General features: G+C 38.4%; 1 protein-coding gene across 1 annotated transcript in view; it reads right to left on the reverse strand.

Annotated features, from left to right (window-relative positions):
• Window positions 1-13,732: 13,732 nt before the first annotated feature.
• LOC128507292 (potassium/sodium hyperpolarization-activated cyclic nucleotide-gated channel 1) overlaps window positions 13,733-17,627 on the reverse strand; it is a 130,741-nt gene continuing 126,846 nt past the window's right edge. The window contains exon 8 of the mRNA XM_053478049.1: window positions 13,733-16,493. Coding sequence (XP_053334024.1) covers window positions 15,583-16,493 — 911 coding nt within the window. The 3' untranslated portion in view covers window positions 13,733-15,582. The remainder of the gene's footprint in view (window positions 16,494-17,627) is intronic.

Genomic DNA, 17,627 nt, shown 5'->3' on the forward strand with positions numbered 1-17,627 from the left:
ATTTTCTTTTATGGTGTGTGTTGAATTCACACTTCTGCTTAGTAAGAAGGTACTGGTTACTTTTTTTTTACCCCTCTGGCGAGGAAATGTGTGTTTATAGCTGCTATAACATAAGTAACAACAGGAACCAGGTGTTTTATGACTGCAGCTGTAAATGGATAAAAGTGTGCCGTGTTGCTTTTTAATAAAAAAACATTCTAACATGTTAGGAAGTTTTTATGTAAGGAGAATAAAACACTTTGTGATACATTATTTTCTAATTAATTTCCAACACTCTTAGTCAGACTTAGTCATGTCTTATTTCTTACATGTTCATTGGCAGTCACTTAAAATTTTAAGAATATTAATATCATTCAAATATAATTATCTTATCTATCATCCTGCCACTGACTCGGTCCAGCCGACTGCATTGAGTCGAGGTCTGTTTCTACTTCATATCAGTGGGAGTCTAAGGTGCAATTCCATCTGCAGAGGTGACTTTGGTTTATAATTGAGTTTCCGCGGCGTGCGCACCCATCACCGATATTGCCTCCATTATGGGGTAACACAATTAGATAAGTCACATGTCCAGCTGAGACACACAAGGTCAGCTGGCTAAACCGGGCTTCACCTTTCACTCATGTACTTCATTTACACAAAAACCATCAGTCAAGCTTATCGACGTGTGTATGTGTGTGTGTGTGTGTGTGTGGGTATACAGTATGTGTGTGCAAGCACGTGCATGTGTATCATGCATGTACTGTATGTACACAACTGCAAATTTAACAGCATTTAAGTCACTTTAATTGATAGTTTTCTGGTTTATCAGGAGGTTCAACAATCCTATTATGCTATAATGTACATCACATGCTTCACTTTGATCTCATGAAAGCATGAGACAGAAATTTGGCCATCTTGAATATTAGAATTGACGACTAGACGAATTGTGTATCTTGATATTGTGTCGCGATATTTTCTTTTAAGTGACCTACCCCTACTTGCACACTAGGTGGCAGCAGCAGAGGTAGCGCCATGGAGTGCATAAAGTTTGAAGAGAGAACCTAGCCGACACAAATCATGTGTAGACCAAAAAGTGAAGCTGGTCAGAAGCACTGATTCTCTGAACGCATGGAAACAGCTCTTGATACACTAATGCTGAGATTTTTTACACATAGAGAATTCACAGCAGGACCATAAACACGCTTGCTGAGTCTTCTAATGCAGCTGGCTTTAAACTCAGAGCCTGTGGATTGTGTATGATGTACAATTCAGAAGCACACTGTGTTGGTGCAACCTTAACCAGAAATTGTTTTTGTTGTAGAAACACAATGCAAAACACAGTAAATAACATGACTATTATATTTCTAATCTGTACAAGATTCTGATGTATCTCCTAGATTTGATGTAAGAGCGCGACATATTTACAGGCTTCTGGTTAGCCAGCATAGATGTACAGTTAGGGTTATATCGCCACCTGCTGGTCTGGAATGCTTTGATAGTATGTTTTTTGCATTTACATGTCCATAATTTTTTTTAATTTAAAAATACCCATATACAGTAGAACCTTCCAAGTGTTTCTCAAGACAAGCAAAGATTTTTAATAAATTTTGTCTTGAAAAAAAAGCACATTTTGGTTTACAAGTACCGAGAATCATGTTTTATTACTGCGCTTCTTGTTTTGACGCCAAGCGTCACGTGATCACAACTGAGCCAATGTTTTTTCTCTCCCTAGTGCTGTGGAATTGTGGGTAATCGTTTTCCCTGCTGGGTCTTAGTTCATGTCTCTTACTGGTATAATTAACATCACACACTCTCTCTTGCCTTTAGAGTGTGTGTGTGTGTGTTTGTGAACCGGCATGGTGTCAAACACATACAAACACAGCACCTGCACGCATAAACAGAAACACTTATCTGTCGGGAATTTTTTTAAAAACTTTTTTTAAAAGTAAAGTGCAGGTTCATTTGTTTCATTTTAACTTTATATTTTGTATTAATTATTTTTATATATATTTTTTTTGGGCTGTGGAACGAATAATTTGAGTTTCTATTATTTCTTATGGGAAAATTTAATTTGGTTTACGAGTGTTTTGGCATACAAGCCCATACAAGAATTATGCTTGTAATCCAAGGTTCCCCTGTACATGAGGCCTAGGCCTAAAACTGGCAATGGTTTCTGGGTGGGAGGGACTTATTCCACCTCCTCTGTCAATCACAGTGCCCTAACCATGGTTACCAACTCTCACAAGACAAATAAGCAACCACACAACACAACAGAAACAAGCCCAATTTTACTATAGTATGTTATGTACTGTATATATAAATGAACTTATACATAGTATGAAACATATTATATGTTTATATATTTATATGTTTTACTGCAGCAGAAGTAAGTTTTGGTCTTGCCTCCTATGAAGGTCTTCGTGAGAGACAGTTGGAGCTTGATGGGTTTTACAAATGCACTTGACACAATACTGTTTTTGCAAAGAACTGTTCCAGAATAGCCAACCTTCACCTTTTGAAATAACAACTGACTGGTATTGTTGTTGTTGTTGTTACATAATTACCTAATTCCATATGTTATCTCAAGGTTTTCATTGTTCTAGATTGTAGAAAAATAAATCACTAGAAAAAAAAAAGTTAGGGCAAGGACTAATATCTATCACAATGCGAGATGGAAAAGGACAGGGCAGGAGCAGGTGACAGGACCATGCAAGCTATACCTGTAAGTATATGAAGAGGTTGTGCTCTTTTTGGCCACATGCAAAAATGTATCACTAGCCCATATTATAAAAATATATACTAAAATATTACCCTTTTCCTGTCTCTGTTATATTGTTACATATTTGGACATACATTCGGCGGCATCCTTAATGACCTATATATGGTCAATGACATGATTTTTCTCCTGTGGGGGGAGAGGAGGAGGGCCAGGCTGCAGACCCATTACAGCTCTGGGGGGCGGGATCTCTATGACCTCTGTGCAGGTAGACCATGGAAAAACAACTTGCAAACTTGCAACCGGTAATGTTTTCAAGTGACAAGAAAGAAAAAGAAGCCCAAAGTTGCGTATTATATGTGTAATTTGCAACTATGCCCCCCAACCCACTGTAAGCGTCTGTGAGGCCGTATTCTTCAAAGAGAAAACAAGCTACAGTATAGAAGACAAATCTATAAGTTTTGTCAAATTCCCATAAACGGATTGGGATAAGTTGAGGATCAAAAGAAAAGCATGACGAAGACGGAAGCAGGCGACACAAAAACCGTTGCAAACATTTGACCTTGCTAGGTTAACTCTGACATCTTATCTGAAACATGTTTTAGATTTACAGTAGTCTTAGCTTTAAAAATGAAAAAAGAATTGTAAGAATCTTGCCCAGTACATTCCAAAGTGTCCACTGCAACCAAAACGTTTTGCAAACTTTATCATCTTTACAATCTTAAGTTAAACCTTTAGTTAGAGGAACATCAGTAAATCACATTAACCTGACTTTAAGTTCCTGCTGTATCTCTAGCAGGATATTTACATCTGTTTATATATATAAAAAAATTATAAATGTAAATTCATAAATGATTCAAGTTTAAAACATTCCTGTTTGTAATCAGTCTGACTCTGAACTGTTCTAATCTGTCCATTCAGATTCTCCCAGTCGTTCTTCAACATCACATCACTCACATTCATTACCTCTTAGCTAGTTGATTAGAAGAGAAACATCACTTCATAACCATAAACACGTGTTGATTGGACGTGTGTGTACGTTATACAGTACGCTCCGTCTTCATTTGGTGAACGCTGAAACACAGATGCCATCTGTTCTCTGTCTCGTGTGGATTTGATAACAGACCTGACGACCCGTTACACAAACACGCCACTCATTATCCCACACACAGATGTCAGGAGAAGAAAAAAAAGCTCGAACATTGTTTTTTTTTTTTTACCTTATTTTAATTTAATGCAATTAAATTTTATTTGTATAGCGCTTTCAACAATTAACTTCGTCACTAAGCAGCTTTACACAATCAAAAGAATTATTTAAGTGTGTATGAGATGTGAACGTGTATAAATTTAAAATGATAAGATTGTCCCTGATGAGCAAAACGAGGACGACGGTGACGGTGCTGCGGGAAAAACTCCCTGAGATGGTAATAGGAAGAAACCTTGAGAGGAACCAGACTCACCAGGGAACCCATCCTCATCTGGGTGATAACGGATAGCAGGAATTGATCTGCACTCATACTGGGTGAGACTGGAAGTTCAGTCTTAATAAACCTAACATATTTTTTTAACATCTCTTTCTCTTTTTTTAAAATTAACACTAGGATTTCTTTTTTTCATTAACAACGTGATAAAGAACATCTCTGATCAAATCTCTGTCAATTATTCTCTGAGGTCACTGTAATGAAATAATTCACAGTCAGGCTTGAATGAATAAGAAATGTATATTTGTACTGTAAGTCATACACCCTAGGACTAAAGAAGACCTGCTACACAGTGAGTGACAGGAGCGACAGCCAATCAGGAGAAAGGAACAACAGGAAGAGTAAAAGCATCATTCCTACATTATAAGAGAGAGAAAAGATGTATTAGTTTAGAATTTGAACGCTTGCACCCGCTTTAATAACCCTCAAATAATGCATATTTTGATTATTATTTACATATTTTTAGCATTTATTAATTCTCCCTCTATTTCACTCCTCTTAGCAACTGGCCGTTTTAGTGTTTAAGAAATTTCTTTGCATGCTACAGTATAGTGCTGCAGCCTACAATAACTCGTACTGGAGAGTCAGATTTCCTTACTGCCGGTAAATTAATATCACACCATCAGCAGCCAACAGTTTGTACAACCGGATGTAAGATTATGAATGTGGAATTATAGAACCAAACGTGCGTGTAACGACGGAAAACAGTCACGAGAAAACCTTCAGGGTAGAGACCTTGAGGACAGCAAAATTGTTGAATTCCTCTCATGCCGTGATCACTGCGCTGCGTGTAACCATGTAAGAGGTTTTTCTTTCAGCAAACACAAGCTTTTAAAATGTTACTGTAATTTACAGATGGGGATGAAATAATCACAACAATATACAAAGATTCAAATACTACTGCATCTTTTTGAAAAGATACAGTAAAGACAGTACTGTACTATTTTCTACCCTTTTTCTAGCCAAGCTTTGTTAGAAAAAGCACGAACATCGGCACACTCTTGCATTAACTTAGTAAGCTGAAGTAGTTTATCACTCACCATGTGGAACTCCTGAAGCTCGAGCTCCTTCTCTTTCCTCTTTCTTTTCACTTTTGAGCTTCACTTTATGTTTTGGCTCACCACAACCTTAATCCCTTCCTAAAGCGACGCCATTAATTGGGCCACCAATCAGAGACTTCTAAAGCATGTGACTGAATTTAATATATCTGATTGGCTCGAAAAGCTTTCTACACAAGAGATAAGAAGAAATCAGCAGCTGACTTACTGTATAATAATATGTCTTATTTATTTTGTTTTATGTTGCTTTATCTCATTTTCTCCTGGACAGGGTGTCAATCTATTGCAGGGCACACACACTCATTCACACACTACGGGCAATTTTTGGGGAACACCAATTAGCCTCAACTGCATGTCTCTGGACTGTGTGCGGAAATCCACCATGTACAGGGAGAAGATGCAAACTCAATGCACACCAAGGGTCCGAGGAGGGAATTAAACCCAGAACCTGGAGGTAACCACTACCCTTCAAAATCATCATACATCATAAGTTCCTTTTAGCCAGTAACCCATGCGTACTTCTATAATATAAAATGTTAACCGCTAATATTTGACGCTTGTTTTTAGTGAATACGTAGGTTTGGCAGCTTAGTAGTGAACTCAGTAGTGCACTCAGTAGTGCACTCAGTGGTGCCAAAACAAAGCTCCAGCTGCGACTCGTCCCTCAGGCCCCGTGTCAAACCCGACAGCCTCTCATTTGTAATGAGTAATGTGAATTTTTAAATATTCAGAAGCTGTAGCAATGTTATCTGTCGGATATCGATTTAGCCGGCGGTATCATGTGAGGCGTTTATTTAATAGCCCCGTCTCACTCGTGTGTGATGAAATATTTATCGCTTCATCATCTACTGTTACACTTGCTGTATAAATCTGATGGGCAGCGGCAATACATCCATTATGAGGGAACACAGCAGCTAGTGTTTCATTATAGTCCGGCTCGTAAACAGGATAATTATGTGGCGAACGGCTCACTCAGATCCCAAAAGACTCTTTTTTAAAATGCACTCAGCTTTGTTCATAATATGTGCATACATTTGCTGTCGGCTACTGTAGGCATTTAGCTTAGCGTCTTTATGACAAATTCTTGCACTAGCCGCGCAACACAGTGGTTATCGCACTCGGCAATGGAGTGTTATCTGATTTAAACGATTCAGAAAGTGAGTAAGGTTTGACTCAACAGGTGAATCAATGCATTCAGCGTTCAGTGGAAGGTGCAGAAGTCAAAAGAATAATCCATTCAATGAAAAGTTATAAATTTAACCCCAATCAGGATCGTTTCTTATTAAATAACAAAATAATAATCTTGAACATTATGAGGTGGATTTCATAACACAAGGCAGGAAAGGGACGGCTTACGAAAGCATGATTCATTTATGGTTCAGACATCACTGCTCGAGTCCTCCTAGTAAACTCTGTCCGCGGTGATAAGACACTTGTATGGACTGAGAAGAATAGAAATAGTTGTTTTACAGATGGATCACAAAAACAACAGAGCGACCGGGTTGTTATACTGAGATGAAGTGGACGTTTAAAATGGCTGCCATTTTGAGTGTAATGTTTACATGTCACACAGCTAGCGATAACCCTGACATAATACTGTAGGTGTGTTAGCATGGTACAGTATATAGCACGTGTGTGTGTTAAGGTGTGCGTTCGTGCACTAAAATGATTCTGTCAGTAAGACATCAAAATGACAAGACAGCAGCAGGAAAGAAAGCAACACCGCCGCAACGCTGCCAAGGTTCGCCAGCGCTCCCATCTGTTCTGTCTCATCGCAAAGACCAAAGGATCTGTCCTAACACATTAATAATTAATGACTGATCTGTATCGAGGGGTTAATGAATGGAGATCCTCGCCCTCCCTGTGTGGCCATTTTTTATATTCTGCTCATACTCCTTTCTGCTATGTGTGTGTGTGTGTGTGTGTGTGTGTGTGCGCACTTTGTCCTAATCTCTTTATGGTTATGGGAACAGGATGTCCAGACACAAAAATGCTGACATTGTGATGACTATCACATGCAACACAAGCTGAAAAGGCTAGCAGATAAAATTTTTTCAAGTTAAATAATAAAGATACAGAATGCAGAATATTTTCAATGTACGTTTGTCTCTCCTTTCTTTGTCTGATTTGCTGTTTATTCTGAAAATATTACCAAAAAGGTTAGCGACAACGCTATACAAAGCTAGCATTAGATAAGCTAACATAAAAAAAACATGAGATAAACTGGCATAAGTGGCACTGTCATTAACGAAGTTAGCATTAGAGAAACTAGCATTATTAACACTGGTGTAAGAGACGCTAAGCTAGCAGATTTAAGAAACAATAGAAAAATGATTACATGTTACAAGCATGGGTTTACAAATAATTTGTTTAGCTAATACAAAGATATTAGCTTACCCTATCACCACATTACCAGTCATGTGCTGTATGCACGCTTACACAAGCTGGTTAATCTGTGGAAAACATTCCAGATGATAAAGCTAGCATTTAAGAAACTAGCATTAAAACAATGATATAAAAAATAAACCAATATTAACAAATCTAGCATTATAGAAACTAGCATCAGTGATACATATACATTTACATAATTATTGATGCTAGCATTAGACAATCAAGCATGAGAAAAACTAGCATTAGAGAAACTACTGTAACATTAGAGAAACCAGAGTTGCTAGCATTAGTGATGCTAGCATTAAAGAAACTAGCATTATAAACGCTATCATTAACAGTGTTGAGGGACGTTACTTTTTAAAGAGGAGGGCGGGACTTGTAGGACGACTGGGATTGGGAGTTGTCTGGCTCACGGATTACATAAATTGTTTGAATAACGGATTACTTTTTTGGAAAAATGACCAAATAACTGAGTACTTAAATGGCGGACCTAACGCGTTAGATTACTCGTTACATCAAAAAATGAATCTAAGTACTCTTCTACTTTGTAACGCATTACACCCAACAGTGATCATTAATGAAACTAACTTTAGAGAATCTAGCATAAATGACGCTAGCATTAGAGACACTAGCTACCAAACAGAGCTACTGTAAGAAACAAAAGAAAAATACTCTAGATATAAAGGAAATTTTTTTTTATACTGCTAAACATTTGGTAAGTGTTCCCAAACATGAACTCAGAAATCATTTGTTTAGCTAATACAAAGAGCACAAGCTAATTTTAATTAGCATTAGCTAACCCCCACCACATTAACAGTTATGTATGCTCACTGTACAGCTAGCTGAGTAATCTGTTAAAAAACTTTAAAGATGATTTCATGCTAACATTGACTAGCTAGCTATAAAATATACAAAATAATTTACAATAGGAAAAAAGACGAGAAGAAAAAAAGCAGAAACAGACACAATGCTAAATGACAATATTTCTTTTATTTTTCTCTCTGTCTAGATTTTAAAGGTTTATTATTTACAAACAAACAAAAAATGTCTGCATAAAGTTGTAAGAAAGTATACATTTTATCATTCATCTTTCCAGATCAAATAACTCAGTTTCTTTCTTCTTTTTTTTTCAGTTAATTATACGTTCTTCTTCTTTGTGTTATTTTTTTAACTGCACACAATGAGCACAATGAAAAGATGAACTGGCTTCGTCGCGTGTTCTCTCGCCTCGCTTCTTCATCAAGCCGGAAATGAAATGATAATCTGATGTGCATCCAGAAGACTTTGGGTTTTATTCCCTTGTTTATTTGCAGCACAGTCTGTCTTTTGTTCTCTTTAGTTTTCATCCTCTCTTCTCTCTCTCCGTTTCTCTCGCACACACACATACACACACAGACAAAGATAAAGACAAGGGGATGAACAAAAAGCCATGGGACAGGAGTGTACGTGCTGGTTTCTCAAATGCCTTCACACTATGTGACTGATGTTTGTATTTTGTTACATTTTTTTTTTATCATAGTTAGCATGCGTACGTGTGTGTGTTAATAACTCAAGACATGTTATACATAGCATGTTAAACACAGGAAGCGTTTCTCCTCTTAAGGTAAAGTGCAGTATTAAAAAAAAATATCTGCAGCTAAACATTGCTAACGCTAGGCTAGGTCAGAGGTAAGCATCAGGACTGGGATTTCACAGAAACTAACAAGAAAATCGTTTTTTTTTTTGTTTTTTTTTTAACAAACAAACAAACACATTTGCACGACAAGATAAGGCTGTGTTTATTAAAGTTAACAAAACACACTTGATGTTTAGTAACTTGAGTAAATGTTCAATATCCTCCATATATGCTCAGGATCTCTCTACATTCATGCTAGCTCACGCCATGTGCAAAATGTATCGGCGATTTCAGGTTGCGTTTGGACTGAAATGTTTTCAGTTCCGTCCAAATTAGTACGACGTGTGATTCTGTAAAGTGACAAATGCGAGGACCAACCCGACGTTTCTTCAGATCCCACTCATAACTTTTCTATTCGGAAAAAACTTAGTAACAGTTTAATTTTTATAATTCCACATTTATTTAATGTGCACGGAGACGTTACGAAGATAAATAAAGCTCAGAATAAAGTAGAAAAGGTGGTCGATGCCGCGAATGACTACCTTTTTTCCAAAACTTAATTAGAAAACTAACCCACTGTAGCGCTAAGCTGAGCATGTGACAAATAAACCAAAGGACAAATTTTCACATTGAACAGCATTTCATTTGTGTTTAGCGAGCTTAAATATAGAACATAGCTACTAACATTTCTTACAGAATTTATAAAAAACAAAACAAACAAAAAAAACAAAAACAAAGCTGGACAGAAGACGAGCGATACAATCTACACTGATCATTGATAATGTGAACTGGTTCAAGTGATTTTAGTGACAAGTTGTTGGAAATTTGGTTAAAAACATCGCAGACAAGATACGCTAAGAACAATAACTGCAAAATAAGCGTTTAAAATGAATGACAAAACAGCCCCTCACACACCTGGACGCTACTCTACACGCTATACACTATGGCATAGTGAGACGTGACTTCTCACTTTATTCTTCTCACAACATCTCAAATCATTCTAAATGCAATGTATTGCGAGTTTCGTACCGAAACGTTTCGTTATCGGAAAGTGCAATTCGAAGCATGTTACGCTTTGGCCAGTTTTTGCTCCACGCGCTCGAATGAACAACATTCATTTTCACAAGTTCTCTGGAACGTTACACACATCTTCATTTGCATCCCAGACCTACAGAAAATTGTGTTGTTATTTTTATTATTATTATTATTACCATTGAGTTTTCTGCAGAAAAACAACTTGTGTGTTAACGTTAAACCTTTAACGTTTAATGTTAGAATTCGCTTGATTTTGTGCGTTTAGTACAGTATTTTTACAGTAAATGTACAATTAATGCAGCTTCATGAGTTTAACTAGGTAACGAATAAAATAATTACAGATGATAAACACAACAACAAACTGTAACCACCAAATTGATGCCAAATTAATTGTGCATTTCGTTAGCATATATACAGAAAAAAATTGTGTAAATTCTATACTAAATACTAATAAATAATATTCTATACAAATGAGTTGATGTATATTGAATTAGGTTCTACTGTAATTATTAAACCCCCGTAAGAGATACACTAGCGTTAGATTCAAGCAAGAGCGAAACAACAAACTGAGAAGCTAGAGATGAGATGAATTATAAGATTTAAGCACGAGGACTTCAGCACGGCGTGTCATATTTTTGCCAGGAAAGTATGACGAACAGATATATGCTATTCTTTTGCTGCCTTCAAGTACTAAGCATAAAACAAAACTATTTGGAAAAAAAACATTATTTCACGCTTTTATTCACTTTTTTAAATTTTATGTATCATTTTATTTTTTTGTTTTTTTGTTACTGTAACCAAGCGGATGTTAAGGTTTCTTTAAGCTCTCTGATTTTTACCAGTTATAACGAATATTCATAAAAACTCTAAACAAACAAATTTCATTAATTTCCCTAAAATTGGGCCTCTATTAGGAGTTTTTAAGAAAATCATTTCCTTCGTGATAATTAAACTCTTTTATCTCAGGATGGGTTTCTGCATCGCACATGGTCATGTGATCAAAAAGACAATGGATAATTACAGATCTTGCTATTTTTTTTTATTTTTAGAAAACGAGAAATTACAGTATAGTGAGGTGTTTGTACGTAGCATCTTGTGGTTACGACTTATTCTACAGGACCCGGAGGTAACCTTTTCCACACCTGTGTTTTAGAGATCCCTTTTCATTTGGCCATCTTGCTATGGTGATTTATTTAAAAGACGTCAAACAATTACACACCCATCTGTGCGTGCGCTCACACACACCCACCCACCCACACAGAACAGGAACGATGAGACAGGTGATATATGGCTACAGTTTTAGGCACAAATACTTAAGAACGTGCTTTTGGTGAAGAATCTTCTGATACATTTCTGTTACACGTACACACAAAGAAAGTCGTTTCCAGGCAGACGAAAAACATCTCACAATACACTAAAACGTCAACGATTTTAAATAGTTTCTTCTGTAAGTATTTGTGATGGTGCATGCGGTGACGTGGAGATGCCTGGGGGTTGGGGTTACCGCAGTGCGCAGAGGTTCTGTGAGTCCTGTGAGTCTGAAGCGTGTTGTAAATGAGGCTTGAAACTCGAGGCTCGTATCTCTGACGTCTCATTTAACCCTTGTGTTCTGTTCACTCTTTACATCTCTTTAGCTCCTTTAAATTTAAGTCTTATCTCAGACACGGGGACCAGACATTTCTGCAACACATAATATGACGTTTCATGAGGTTTAAATTCAGTATATTTAAATTAAATAAAGGTTTCAGCAATAAATTCAATGACACACAAACACACATTAACCCAAACCGGAGTAAGTAAGAAAGAAATCTCAGTCATGATCAAATGATTCAGTAATTTGCACACTGATCCAAATGCGAAAAGAGTGAATATACACTATGATTAAACGATACACTGATTCACACACTGAGTGATTCACCGAATCACACTCTGCCTGACCCAAATGAACGATGGAACGATCCACTGACTCATGAAGCACAGCTCAGGTTTGGGACACACCCACGATCTGCAGGCGTTTAACAAGCACGATTCGGATAAATACATAATGCAAACTTACATACTGTATGAACAGTAGGTTCGCAGTTTTAAAGCAGCGAACCTGAGCGAATGAAGGACACTGGTTTGCACACTTGTGCAAGGATTAAACGAAAGGTGATTCGTTTAAAAAGGACTGAATCGTCTGTAAAGACAACATACAGTATATAAAGCTTAGAACCGTGCCAGAACATCACAATAAAGACAACACATAAGACAATGGAGAACCAAATGAGAGGAAACGCTGCCGTCAAGGATGCGAATTTCGATTTTAAGTGTTATGCTAATCTGCTTACGAAGTGAATAGACGCGTTTAAACAAAGCATGTTTAGTAAATTTAAAGAGTGAACAGAATATAAGGGTTATAATTAAGCACGATAGATCTGATCTACCTGAGCCCCAAGCCTCTTGGAGAATGCTTTCACACAAACACACACACACAAACACACACACACACACACACGAGAGAAACCTTAATGCAACACAGCTTGAGCTTTAGTTCGCTTCTTAGATACAGTATGTTTGAACTGAAACAAGACTATGAGACAGAAAGAAACCCTCACTCAGTGCCAGCGATGCACAACCCCGTGTACCGCGCAAATCAGACTCATCCTGACGTACTGTATCGCTCTGCACGTCAGTGATGCAGCTGATATGGATTTATTTCCTCACGTACACCCTCTCTCTTTCTCTCATTCTATCTGCATTTTAAAAAGGTGAGTTGTGCAATAGCTGTGTAAAACCTACAGTTGGGTTAGCGGTGCTTGTAATGAAGTGTACAGAAATGAATAATTGACCGATCCTAAGCCTCAGCTGTGCGTTGTTCCTGTTGCTATCTGGGTTGAATTTCTAAAAAATAGATTAAACTGTCTACCTCAAGACAAAGAAATCAGTAAACAGCCAACAACCGGGGCTATTGCTCTTTGCTTTAGCTGAGCTTGCTAGTTTGTTTTGCTCTGTAAAGTTGCTGCATAGCGGATTTGAAAAAACAAAACAAAACGTTTTTTTTTGTCCTTAGTAAAGACATTCGGACATTAAGTTTTAATCATACATCATAGTTGCTTTTAACTATGGCAAAAAAAAAAAAATGTATGCCCTATATTTAGAAATTAGCTCTATGCAAACATGCAATACCAAGTTGAAACACTAGGGGCAGTATAGCACCGTCTGACCTGGTGTCTACACATAACTTGCAATTCTACAAACCTACAACTTTTAAATCACAGTGATGTTAAATTCTTGCTTCTGATCAACTCCAAAGGTTTCGATTAAATTATGGTTTCTATAACAATGACCTACACTATTTTTTATTTTTTTTTTACAAAATACACTCCAGATATTCAGCTTAAATCACATGCGTTTTTTTTTTTTTTAAACGTTTTACTTTTTTTTTTTTTTTGATGTTTTTGAAAGGAGTCCCCAGTGTCGGTGCTTTGTAACAGTGTAACCACTTTCTGAGACATTTATGCTTTTTTTCTGTGGTTTCATCATAAACCTGCATTTTGTTATCTTCAAGATGGGGGACGAAATAAAACTCTGGTGAATTAACGACTTGTTTATTGCTGCTGTAACGCCATCGAGAACCGGAACGTGAACTCCAGCTATAAACGAATTTAAGTATGATGGAGAAGAACAGGAATAATACACTAGGAGTATCGCTAACTTACTCAGGATGTTAAGATTAACTGGGCATTCAGTGGCAGGGCTTGGGATTGGTCAGTCAGTTCGTTCAGTTCAGTTCAGTACGTTCGTAGCGCAAAATGTGACGTGAATCTTTGAAAGTAAATTGCTTACGAAGAAAAAAGCAACAACAAATTGATGCAACTGCATAGCGTTTTACAAAGTAACGTGAATTGCTTAAGTGTAATACTGACAGATAAAGATAAAAAAAAAAAAAACGGAAACAGCCTGCACCGTTCAGCTTACAGTAATGATAAGGTTCTTATCGTTCATGTTTATTGACGTTCTATAAATACCGCGTCCATTTAGAAACGACATCCTGAAATATCTTTGCTTTTAGACTACAAAAAGCTTTTTGTCCCATCATTGATCTCTCCACGCTGATGTTCTCCGGTCTCTATAAAAGATCACTATAAAAGCACGCACCGGCTTTTACAGCGATATACAAATCCCATCTCGAATAAACGATCACGCCATGGTTTGCATTAAGGTTTGCGTATGTCTAATGATAATGCGAACTTGTGATTGGTGTCAATTATGTACATATGCATATATCTATAAATATTTATATATGTGTGTGTGTGTGTATGTGTGTGTGTGTGTGTGTGATGTCCAGGCTTCAGACTGGTAAGACATTGCCATGTTTGAGAATGCACCACACGTTATTCTGCAAGGACTAGCTCTACAAAACTATTTACAACACACATATAGTTTAGACTTTATATCACAGTCTATTGCATAATGGTGATAATCTTTAGTTTATAAATATTATAAATATACACAGTCAGACATTTTATCGTGTCCTTCTCAGAAACCAGGGCTAGAATAGAATCCACCTGTACCCTAAACAGGAAAAAAGAATAGAATCAAGAAAGAAAGAAAAAGAAAAAAAGAAAATCAGCAACTTTAAATTCCCTTTGATCCTGTAACACTGCCTCGGTCTTAACACTACACCTCAGTTACTGGACTGTTGTATTGCAGAGGAGAAACAAGCTTTCCTCCCCGTGATCTCCATCCTCCTGACAAATATACCATCCGTTGAACATCGTAGAACGCTTTTTTCTTTTTTTTTTCCATTTCTTTTTTTTGAGCGCCAGTATTGGTTGATTTGCGTGTAGGTTTTCCACAGTGATGCCAAAAAAAGCTGCTAAACACTGGACTTGTATTTGGACATCGCCTCAAAAAAAAAAAAAAGAAGCTTGCCAGCTTTCATTTTTCATTCCAGTTACACCAAAAAAGACAAACGAAAAAAAGATAAAAAGAAAAAACCCTTGAAATCCCGACATGTCCATCGTATATACATATCAGAAAGGAAGACTTTCATTTATACTACTGTTTTCCCGCCTTTTTTCGTATAGGCAGTGCCAAATATTCTAGATTTACACGTATATATTTGTATAATATACATTCTTACGTTGAAGGGGGAAAGGTTTCTAAAATAGAATATGATACAAGGGCGAGTCTGTACAGGATTTCTACGAGGTTGGTTGGAGGAAGAAACAAAAATACTCATCTCTTTTTTTTCGCAAAATCATTTTGTTAAAAAAAAATCAATAAATAAATAAATGAAGAAGAATGTCAAAAAAAAAAAAATCATAAATTCGATGCAAACCGCATCTTGTCTTGTTCAGTCTCGGTGCCGCTGCTTAAGACGGCCGACTCTCTCCTGGATCCCATAGGATCTCTGTGCTGGACTGTAGAGGGCGCCGCTCGCACTGGTGGTAGCGCGCCTGATGACATTTGTCGGAAGAGCGCCACCCTCGGAGGGACGGTGGCGCGAATGGTGCCCTGCTGTGGGGCAGAGCCGGGGGCTTGTGGGGAGGGGCTCGCTGAGGGCTGGATGGATGCCAAGGATTCTCTGGAGGATTGATGTTGCCTGATGGCTAGCGAGGTCTCGTGAGGCAGCGAGGGCTGAGAGGCCGAAAGATGGCGCACGTCCCTGCTAAGACTGCTATGAACCTCGTTTCTCTGCGGGGATGCCTGCTGCGGCTGCGACGACTGCTGCTGTTGCTGCTGCTGCATCGCTACGGCCGACAGCTGGGGAATGAGCGACAGCTGTGAAGCCGTGGGCGAGCCGTACTGGAAGGCCCGCCCTCCCGTGAATGAGCAGGGAGACATGACGCCGCCGGGCGTCGGCTGCTGCTGTAGGGGCGTGGCAGGGTTGACTGGTGATGAGAAGGCCACGCTTCCAGCGAGGCGAGCCGCAGGGATGATGGACGCCGAGGTGCTGTAGGTCATGGGGGCTATAGGGGTCATGGGCGAGGACTGCAGGTGCTGCTGGAACTGGCTGTTTGCGAACGGAGGCTGAGCCGGAGAGTTAATGATGGAGTTTCCGGACATGGGCGTCGAATTCGCACCTGTGACCGACTGCTTCCTCTCCACCATCATTACCATCTCCCGGTCCTGTCGGATAATCTGCTTCAGAAGCTCGTTCTCCTGAGTATTGAACACGCCGGCATTCAGGTCCTTCTGGAACTTCTGGAGCAGGAGCGAGTTCTTCTTCCCTGGAAAGAACGAAACGTTAGCTAGCTACGATGAACACCGTGAAGCAGATAAGAAGTTACAGCACATGAGGTGGAAAACAGTGAAGATGTAATGGAGACATAGGGACAACATGAAGGGAAGACTAATAACTAGCAAAATTCAACGAACCTGAAAACCCCGGCCTCGACCCAACCCTATGAAGAACTCTAACACATTATCTATTACATTAATACATTATCAGGTATCAGGAACGATATAATGTTCTAATACATTATCAGGTTCACATACACAACACACACCTTAGCATTACCTATTAACTAAGGCAAAGTGTTTTTCCACTAGACTGGCTTTGTTTCAACCAGACAACAAATTAACCTAATATTTAATGTTTAGTGCACTAGTTCTAAACTGTTCATAAAGATTTTGAACCCATTAAGACTGAGATCATTTGGAGTTTGTGATATGCGTCCGTTAACCGAAGATTAGATCTCAACTGCAGTAAAGACAAACAACACACCAAGGGTTTCAATCAGACCTTTATGCATCTAGTTCAATACTACCCTGACAACATGCTTGAATGCTAATCGACTCCCATGAGCATAACCATAGCTATACTGAGTAAAGATAATCACAGACTCTGTCAGAGGTGGAACAGCGGAATCAAGGCACTCGAGAAATCAATTTTGGTGACAAGCATCGATTAGACACCGCATGTGAGGTGTGAGGTGTAAAAAATATGATTCCGTAGCTTGTGTTTTCAACACAGTGTGGCACAGTGAATGATTTGCGGTCGATTGTGTAAGGGGGTTCGATTTTGTAGCACAGAGGCAGAAGTGCATCACAAGGCCCTTTTTTCTCGATAGGACAATATACGAGGGGTGGCCAGGTTAGGCTGGGACTTGTAATAAAATTTCTGGTTAAGTGAAGACGTAAAAGTGATTGACATTTACCTAACCCTAGGTAAAGACTTTAAGCACAGTACAGTAATGAGACTTTTAGCAGTGAAACACTCGAACGGTGCTAACGTTTTAAGAGAAGGCTGAACAGTACGTCAGTTACAGCTCGGAGCCCACTACAGCCGTTCCTGTAAACATTCAGCGAGTGGAATGCTTGATCCTTGAAAATCGGCGGATGACTTGTCGACAACTTGTGGC

This window comes from Clarias gariepinus, chromosome 19 (genome assembly GCF_024256425.1).
Source record: "Clarias gariepinus isolate MV-2021 ecotype Netherlands chromosome 19, CGAR_prim_01v2, whole genome shotgun sequence".
NCBI lineage: Eukaryota > Metazoa > Chordata > Actinopteri > Siluriformes > Clariidae > Clarias > Clarias gariepinus.